This window comes from Sinocyclocheilus anshuiensis, unplaced genomic scaffold, assembly GCF_001515605.1.
Source record: "Sinocyclocheilus anshuiensis isolate Anshui unplaced genomic scaffold, SAMN03320099.WGS_v1.1 scaffold91, whole genome shotgun sequence".
In the NCBI taxonomy this organism is placed as follows: domain Eukaryota; kingdom Metazoa; phylum Chordata; class Actinopteri; order Cypriniformes; family Cyprinidae; genus Sinocyclocheilus; species Sinocyclocheilus anshuiensis.
The window spans coordinates 1,771,142-1,780,398 of NW_015552636.1; the positions used below are offsets into that span (position 1 = coordinate 1,771,142).

The 9,257-nt window shown below is 35.8% G+C and overlaps 2 protein-coding genes across 2 annotated transcripts in view; both read right to left on the reverse strand.

The window, feature by feature from the left end:
* Positions 1-1,182: 1,182 nt before the first annotated feature.
* On the reverse strand, positions 1,183-5,383 carry LOC107666695 (E3 ubiquitin-protein ligase TRIM39-like). The gene is made up of 3 exons (XM_016458116.1): positions 5,273-5,383; positions 5,113-5,180; positions 1,183-3,023 (listed from the first exon to the last, which is right to left on the reverse strand). Exon 3 carries the CDS (start codon positions 3,006-3,008, stop codon positions 1,566-1,568), a length of 1,443 nt encoding a protein of 480 aa, XP_016313602.1. The 5' UTR covers positions 3,009-3,023; positions 5,113-5,180; positions 5,273-5,383; the 3' UTR covers positions 1,183-1,565.
* Positions 5,384-6,682: 1,299 nt separating this feature from the next.
* Positions 6,683-9,257, reverse strand: part of LOC107666669 (phosphatidate phosphatase LPIN2-like) — a 29,649-nt gene continuing 27,074 nt past the window's right edge. Inside the window, exons 19-21 of the mRNA XM_016458088.1 lie at positions 9,102-9,216; positions 8,915-9,018; positions 6,683-7,528 (exon numbers count right to left, since the gene is read on the reverse strand). Coding sequence (XP_016313574.1) covers positions 7,384-7,528; positions 8,915-9,018; positions 9,102-9,216 — 364 coding nt within the window. The 3' untranslated portion in view covers positions 6,683-7,383. The remainder of the gene's footprint in view (positions 7,529-8,914; positions 9,019-9,101; positions 9,217-9,257) is intronic.

Consider the following 9,257-nt stretch of genomic DNA (forward strand, 5'->3'; position numbering starts at 1 on the left):
AATGAATATATATATATATATATATATATATATAAAAATAAACACTAATTAAAATATCAACAAATGCTGTAATAGTATACAAACAATAATAAAATAACAACCCCACTTTGACCATTTACTCACTGGCTTAAATCAGCCATCACAAACATTTTCAAATCCATTCATTTATTCAAAAAAAAAAAATGTTACATTTTGTAAGAGATCGGAATGTTTCGAACGCATGAAACGCAACAAAGTTTCTCCGCTGCAATGTGTGTGTATTTGCACAGATATGATGTTACATAACACACTCACATCCAAATGTGATCAGAAACAACACACACTGACCCAAACACAAGCATAAAGCGTCAGTGAACTAGAATCTTCTGTATGTTTACTGCACGATGTTTATATTGTAATGCATCATGTGACATATTTCACACACAGCGCGCGGATATATCAGCTGATAAACCTCAAAAACACAGCTCACCTTTAACTGTTGATGATCTCAGATCAGAGCCGGTGCGCTTCAGTATTAACGTGATCATAAGTTATTAGTTGAGGCATAATAACTTTCGTCGGTGGCTTGTTTACAGACGGAATGAAACTGATGCGTCAGTCAGATAAAAGTCGGCGTCAATGCGTCATCGCGTCAAAGATGGCCGCCATCTACGAAACCTTTCACAATAAAAGACTCAACGAAACCACTAAATACGTAGTTGTGTACGTTTAATTGCTACTTTGATAGCTTATGCTGTACTGTAGCTTAATTTCATTTAACTTTATTTTATTTTGCACTAATATTTTATTTATATGTGTTGATATATCTTTGATTTGCACTTGTTGTCATATTACTTAATTTAAATCTTATTTAAAAAATGAATACACATGTGCGTATTATCAGTACCAAAATACCACTACCAATAGTTTTTTTTTTTTTTGCGATTATAATAAAGCACACTAAAATTTTAATTTATATAAACAAAAACGACACCGAAGACCCCTCTTGTAGGCGACACTTCAAAATAAAAGCCTATTCGCCCGAAGTCGATGGCAGCCATGTAGGCAACCCTTCAAAATAAAAGACAAATATTCAAATAAAAAATGTTGGGAGTTTAGAAAAACAACAACAATACGATACAATATTTATACAATAAATAGTACAGTATAATGCAGTATTTAGAAAAAAGGTAGATTCTACTGTTTTATTTAAATTGAGACAGAAACAAGTATTAATACACGTTAAAAGAAAAGCACAGCATAGAAACAGAATTCAAAACGTTTTAAATGTAATGTGGTCTTGTATTATTGAAGTTAAACAAATGTCACATGCTTAAATGCAGCATCACATGCATTGAACTGACACTGAACATACACTGAGGATATGATTAAATGAAATACTGCAAACGGAATGCATGTGACAATCTATTGTAGAATGACGCATTCAATGCGTAAGTGAACATTAATGACGTATTGCATCATAACATTATGACAGCAGGATAAGAACGGATGCATGAGGTCTAAGAAATTATTTTAGCAATTCGATGCATAAGGTGAAAGCAGAAACAAGTAGGTTTCTTCAACCACTAGTTTACAGTGATGTGTGCTTTGGGTTGACCAGACATCATCCTTACAGCCAGATACACCGGCTGCGTGAAGCAGACTTTAAAAGTGTGCAGGTGAGTTTTATCTCCACTCACGTCACTGACGCTGTTAAACGCTAAAGTGCCAGTGCTAAAGCTGAGGCGTATCTCCATTCTCTTCAGAGACGGCGTGCGTCTAAGCGGCGTGTCCTTTCCTTTCTCGTACGCCCTCAGAAGGTTATCGCAGTACATGAGGCACCAGGATCCAGCGCTGCTCTCCAGTCCGCTTCCAGAACCAGATCTGGGCAGTTCGCCGTAACACACGGCCAGAACCCAAGCACAGCCTTCAGCCTGGAAGTCCCAGAGATGTTCTCCTCGGACGAAGCTCTGGGAGCTCAAAGCCTGGAAGAAACTGGAAAACCTCTGAGATCTGGCCGGATACGGCTGTTTGGCTGCGCTAAAAGACACCGTTTTGAGGTCTTCGGATAAGACCAGGTTGGGATGGATGGTATTGGGGTCGAAGGTGACCTCGGATGGGTTGAGAACGACGCGTAGAGCCCGCTGAGCGGATCCGAGTCCGAGACGGAGTTGGGTATTTTGGTGCTCGATCTTCTCACAGACTTTCTTCAAACTGCTGGATAACTCCAGATCGCTGGAGGAGTCCTGCAAAGGCGCCAGGGTCAAGCTGGTGACCTGGTTCTCCACGTCTCGGACTCCATCAATAAAACACACGTCGTCCGCCTCGTCCATTAACTCGTCGACCTGAAGTTCAGCGGATCTCAGCGGCTTCTGGAGGTCTGACAGCATTCGCACTCTTTTCCCAACAGCATCTTCTCTGGGTCTCAACTCGGCCTCCAGAAGCTTCAGAGCAGTCGTGCTGTAGGTCTTCACCAGCTCTGCGATCTCCTCCAATACGCTGCTCACATCTTTCCTCAGATCCGCGTGTGTCGCTTTGACCGCAGCCTCTCTGGCCTTTTCCTTACTCGCCAGATCATCTACTAGAGCCAGCTTTTCTTGAAGACTAGTTATGACGGGATTCAGTCTAGACCTCCGTTCATTGGTTTCAGTCTCCACAAGAGAGCTTTTCCCAGAATCTGTTGATTTGCACACATCAGCGTCTTCTGGAGATGGCCGGTCATTGATTATCTTGTCTTTTGCACTGGACTGAAGTTCACCACTGATGCTGTTGGCTTTGTAGTTCTCAACTATCTGTTTCAGTTTGATGTTTCTCGGAAGGGACTCTGGGCTGAGATGTTCCTGTCCACAAACTGGGCAGCAAAGTGCTTGATCAAATCCAGAAGTGTTGTCCCTCTCTGGTGTCTCCAGACAAACCAGGCAGAAACTGTGAGCACAGGGAAGAGTGACCGGGTCGAGGAGGAGATGGAGACAGATGGGACAGGTGAGCTCTGACTCCAAACAGCCCTCAGGAGACCCGTGTGCCATCATGACTGTCTTTGGTAACTGTGCAGTACAGACAGAGAAAAGTACAGTTACATCAATGCACCTCTGGCTTTAATGCAAGAAGATGATTCCCTAGAAGCCCATTTCCACCTCACAGAGGGAAAAACATGGAGAATTACAATTATGGCATCAAAAGTCATGATAATGAGATTAAAACGTTTAAATTTTGAGATTTATCACAAAAAGTAGCCACAATTACGACAGTCAACATTATGAGATAAAGAGTCATAATTATGATATTATTAATCGAAATTGTGGCATAAACGTTAAAATTATGACATAAAATTAGAAATTCTGAGATAAAAAGTCACATTTATTAGATAAAAAGTTGAAATAAGTCATAATTATGATATAAAAGGTCAAAAACTATTTTGTCATAATTGTTCTTATGTCATAATTATGAGTTTTTCCCAACAATTTTGACTTTTTATGTCATAACTTATATCATAACATTTTATCTCACAACAATGATTTACCCAAGCATAATTTTTTGGTACATCATAATTTTGAAAATGTCATAATTATGACAAAAAATTCTCAAAATTGTGAGATGCTGCTAAATCGTAATTATGAGATAAAAAGTCGTAATTATGACATAAAAAGTTATGACACCACAAAATTAAGAGATAAAGTCATAATTATAAAATAAAAAGTTAAAATTTTGGGATAAAAAGACAGTCTTCACTAAAGGTCTGATGCTAAGACATTATTATGAAACAAAGTCAAAATGAGATAAAAATCATAATTCCGATATAAAAAGTCATAAATATGTCAAAACGAAGAGATTCTAAGTAGGCCTAATAGTTATTAGATCAATTCTAAATTATGAAATAAACAGTTGAAATTCTGAGGTAATTATTAGACAAAAACGTTTAAATTACGACATAAGTCACAATTATGACATAAAAGGTCAAACATTTTGTCATAATTGTTTTCTAAAAATGCAGACTTTTTATATCATAATTTATGTCATAAATTAGTTTTATTTTTTTAATCTCACAACAGTTTTTTTTTCTGTAGCGGAAATGGGCTTCAGAAATGATCTGCATTCTGACCGAGTTTAATATACTGATAATCATCAATCTTGTTGATATGATGTGTTCAAAACAAAATGATATTTTATTTTTATATGGAAATAAACATAATTTGTGACCCTGGAGCACAAAAGCAGTCTTAAGTTGCTGGGGTATATTTGTAGCAATAGCCAACAATACATTGTATGGGTCAAAATTATAGATTTTTCTTTTATGCCAAAAATCATTAGGATATTAATTACAGATCATGTTCCATGAAGATATTCTGTAAATTGCCTACCATAAATATATCAAAACTTAATTTTTGATTAGTAATATGCATTGCTAAGAACTTCATTTGGACAACTTTAAAGACGATTTTCTCAATATTTTGATTTTTTTTTTTTTTTGCACCCTCAAGATTCCAGATTTTCAAATAGTTGTATCTCAGCCAAATATTGTCCTATCCTAACAAACCATACATCAATGGAAAGCTTGTGTATTCAGCTTTCAGATGATATATAAGTCTCTATTTCGAAAAATGGACCCTTATGACTGGTTTTGTGATCAGACTGTCAGAACGAAAGCGACAGGACGCCAACTAGCGGCGAGCAGCGCGTCCTGCAGCCGTGAAGCCTGTCAGTGTAAACGAGGCTCGACTTGGACACCTTCCTCTAACAACTGGCTGCCCAGTGAACCGCTAAGCCACACCACTCACTTTCACGCCATAAACCTGGCCCAGCTGTTAATCGCGTGTAGAACAACAGCAGAAACCCTTCCAGAAAGACGTGCATGGCGCTTCCAGCTGTTTATGTGCAGCCATTTTCCAACATAAAAGCCTGGATGTCTTTGGAACTCGACGCAGATGCACGACGAACTGTGTGTTTACAGTCATAACTGCAACACAATATTATATTTTCATGCGAGTCAAGGCAAACGCGATCAGACCCGTTAACGCCTTCAGTGATGATCGGTGCATCACTCGTCTATTACTGTATTACTGTATTGTTTATGGGTTCAGTTAACATCACAATGTTTCATAAACTGTGCGTTTAAGATTTGTGTAATGCACTTACCTGCACTTTTCCTCCTGATGACACTTAAAGTGAGATCCAGTGCTGCTAATATCGAGGCTGGATGTTCGCTACGTGTAAAACAAGAGTTATTGTTCATCTAGCAGACAGTGTGTCATTAGAGTTGAAGGAGCAGCAGATCTGCATTTACAGCCACACACACCTTTATTTAAACACTCTGCTGCTTCCTGATGGAGCTTCACAGCAGCAGCGGCTCCATCTGTTCACTCACATACAAGCCAGTGTGATGATGATGATGATGATGAAGATGATGTACGTGATCACGCACGATGAACAAACAGCCAATTGGTACTTTGGTACTCATACAATTATTAATTTTATATATTATAAAATTAATACAATCGTTATTGATACTTATAGCAAACTGAAAAAAACTACATGTGTGTGCATAAAATTAATAAAATAAAAATTATAAAAAATAATAACACGACAACAACCTCCATTAATAGCCTATTAAATGCTCCCATTTAACAAAAATATTTTTTAAAGATGGAAACTGCCAAAAAAAGTTTAGAAAATATATTGCTTACATAAGACAATTTTAAAATATTTTTATTAGACTGTTAAATGTATGGGCAATAATACAAAAATAAGCAAAATATTTTAAACATATTCGCCAGTTATTGTCAACTTAAAAAATAATACTTTTAATTGCTACGTGGGAATTTTGATCTTTAATGGAGGTTGTTATTGTTGTTTTATAATGATTTCATTGTTAATATACTCTTTAAAAAAATCTACATTTTATATAACCATACATTTATAACATGTATTTTACAATATCTTTAAATGACATTTTGTTCAAAATTTCAGATGTGTACCTAACTACAAATAACACTAATATGAGCATATATTATTCAATATAATTATTATTTGAGCAGCATGTTTGGTTGACATCAGAACTGCCTGTACTGTACAGAGAGCAGTATAAAACTAACCAGCAAGTTTTTATCAGAGCTCAGCGTATCCTTCCTTAGATAGAGTAAGCAAGATTACTATCTGTCACAGATCATACAGACAGCAGGATAAAATAGTCTACATGATACACTATTTTCCAATCATGCTTGCTTTGTACGGCACTTTAGGATTTGTGACCCTGGAGCACAAAAGCAGTAAGTTAAGTCGCTGGGGTATATTTGTAGCAAAAGCCAAAAATACATTGTATGGGTCAAAATGATTGATTTTTCTTTTATGCCAAAAATCATTAGGATATCAAGTAAAGATCATGTTCCATGAAGATATTTTGTAAATTTTCTACCGTAAATATATCAAAACTTCAGTTTTGATTAGTAATATGCATTGCTAAGAACTTAATTTGAACAACTTTAAAGATGATTTTCTCAATATTTAGATTTTTTTGCACCCTCAGATTCCAGATTTTCAAATAGTTGTATCTCGACCAAATATTATCCTATCCTAACAAACCAAACAAAAAGCTTATTTATTCAGCTTTCAGATGATGCATAAATCTCAATTTCGAGAAATTGACCCTTATGACTGGTTTTGTGCTCCAGGATCACATTTAATAAACAAGCAAGTGATGCTTACTTTGGGAAACGCCACTAACTAGATGTCTGAAAGTCCAGTCAGGTGAAATTTAAAGTGAAATTTTTATTGTTTCAATGTTCTTTTAAATACAATAAATGGAAGCCAAATATATATAGACTGTCTTTGTTTTAGCTCAATTTGAATGTTCCAAATAAATAAAATACAATTCAGCTGTATAAAGTATTTGCTGATAAAACAAACTCGCACTTTTACAGAAACCAGCAAGTGTAAAAAAGTATTTAAAAAGAACACAATTAATAATAGAAAACCCCCTAGAAACTGTCATAGGCCATTATTTGGCAGAGAAGTTAAAATGAACACATTCGTGAGAACCCCAGACCAGTACTTTAGTCACAGTGCACAGGTTTGCACGAAGGCACTCAGTTTAATGTGTTTGTTTCTATCTGTGGGTCAGAAGAGCTTCTCTGAGCATTTCTGATGAAGAAAGAGATGCTCAGTGTAGTGTTGTGCTATCATCATTGCACATTCTCCACCCAGCGTGTGTCATGTGTTTGTGTAGGATTGTGCGTGTTTGCATGCGTGCTTCTCTCCAGCTTTGATGCTACAGCAGGTTTGGCTGTAAATGCACAGACACATTCAGCTCATTTAAACAGTACAGGAAAATGAGAAGAAATGCTGAGGAAGAGGTGTAACTGAACAGATGCCTGGTGTGGAGTTGAAGCAGTGGAAGGAGCGTATCTGTGTCTAGATCAGGTCAGCGAGGTCCAGCGGAGGCAGCGGCTCTCTCCAGAAAGAGAAATGACTGAACTCGGGACAGTCGAAGGAGGAGGCAGGATCTTTACAGATGAAGGGGAAGATGTGATCCACCAGCTCACTGAGATGAGAGTAACTGAAACACACACATCAATCTCAAACAATTGCATTTCTTTTCTTTTTTTTAAATTTGTGAATATTATTAATGAACATAGAAGTTTTTGGGTGAGCTGTTCCTTTAATATACCGTTTGATTGTGTATATACTGTATAGACACTACTGGTCAAAAGTTTGAAATAACTAAGTTTTTTAATGTTTTTGAAAGTCGTCTCTTCTGCTCACCAAAGCTGCATTTATTTGACCAAAAATTAGTGCTGTCAAACGATTAATCGCATCCAAAATAAAAGTTTCTGTTTACATAAAATATCTGTGTGTGCTGTGTATATTTATTATGTATATATAAATACACACCCATGCATGTATATATTTACGAAAAATATGTTATTTTTATATATTAAATATATTTATACATGATATAATTTATATGAATATAAATATATACATGCAAATACATGTAAATATTTTCAAAATATATGCTGTATGTGTGTCTTTATACATACATTTACACAGTATGCACACATATATTATGCAAACAAAAACGTTTATTTTGAAAGCGATTAATCGCGATTAATCATTTGACAACACTACCAAAAATACAGTAAAAACAGTAATGCTGTGAAATATAATTACAATTTAAAATAACTGTTTTCTATTTGAATATATTGTAAAATGTAATTTATGACACAAAGCTGAATTTTCAGCATCATTATTCCAGTCTTCAGTGTCACATGATCCTTCAGAAAGCATTCTGATATACTGATTTGCTGCTCAAGAAACATTATTATCAAGGTTGAAAACAGTTGTGCTGCACAATATGTTTGTGGAAACCTCTATTTAAAAGTTTGGGGTCAGTAAGATTTAATAAAATAAATAACAATAAAACAGTAAATAATAATAATAAAAACTTCAGCAAGGATGTATTAAATTGATCAAACGTGACAGTGAAGACATTTATAATGCTACAAAAGGTTTCTATTTCAAATAAATTATAAAATAAATGATAAAAAATAAACTTTATATTGATCAAAGAATTATGAAAATAAAAACGTAGCACGTTTTCTAAAAGAACATGAAGCAGCACAACTGTTTTCAACATTGATAATAATCAGAAATGTTTCTTGAGCAGCAAATCTGCATATTAGAATGATTTCTGAAGATCATGTGACACTGAAGACTGGAGTAATGATGCTGAAAATACAGCTGCGCATCACAGAAATAAATTACAGTTTAACAGATATTCACACAGAAAACAGTTGTTTTAAATTGTAATAATATTTCACAATATCACTGATTCTACTGTATTTTTGATTAAATAAATGCAGCCTTGATAATCAGAGAAAAACATTTTAAAAAATCGATGAATTATTCCAAACCTTTGACAGATGCACGTGTTGTGACTTACGAGGACTTGTTTCCTTTGGTCTTTTCTTGTATGAGTTCTCCTTTGGGGTTCACAGTGAATATGTGAGTCTCAGGTACACCCACCTCCTTATACGCATATGCATCCTACACACAGGCGCAAAATACAGTCAGGCCTTCCCATCATTTCTGGGAGATGCACATGTTTGTAACACTGAAGGAAAGCTCACATTAGTTCTGTTGCCGAAGGCGGCGTAGAAGGGCTGTGTGACAGGACTGAACAGATCTCTGATATCAGTGAGACAGGCGATCTTAAACACCTCCGGCTTCTTCTCAATCACCTCCCTGAGAACGAACACACACACACACACACACACACACACACA

Coding starts and splice junctions, on each gene's coding strand:
- LOC107666695 (XM_016458116.1), bottom strand. CDS start 3,008: ATGATGGCACACGGGTCTCCTGAGGGCTGTTTGGAGTCAGAGCTCACC.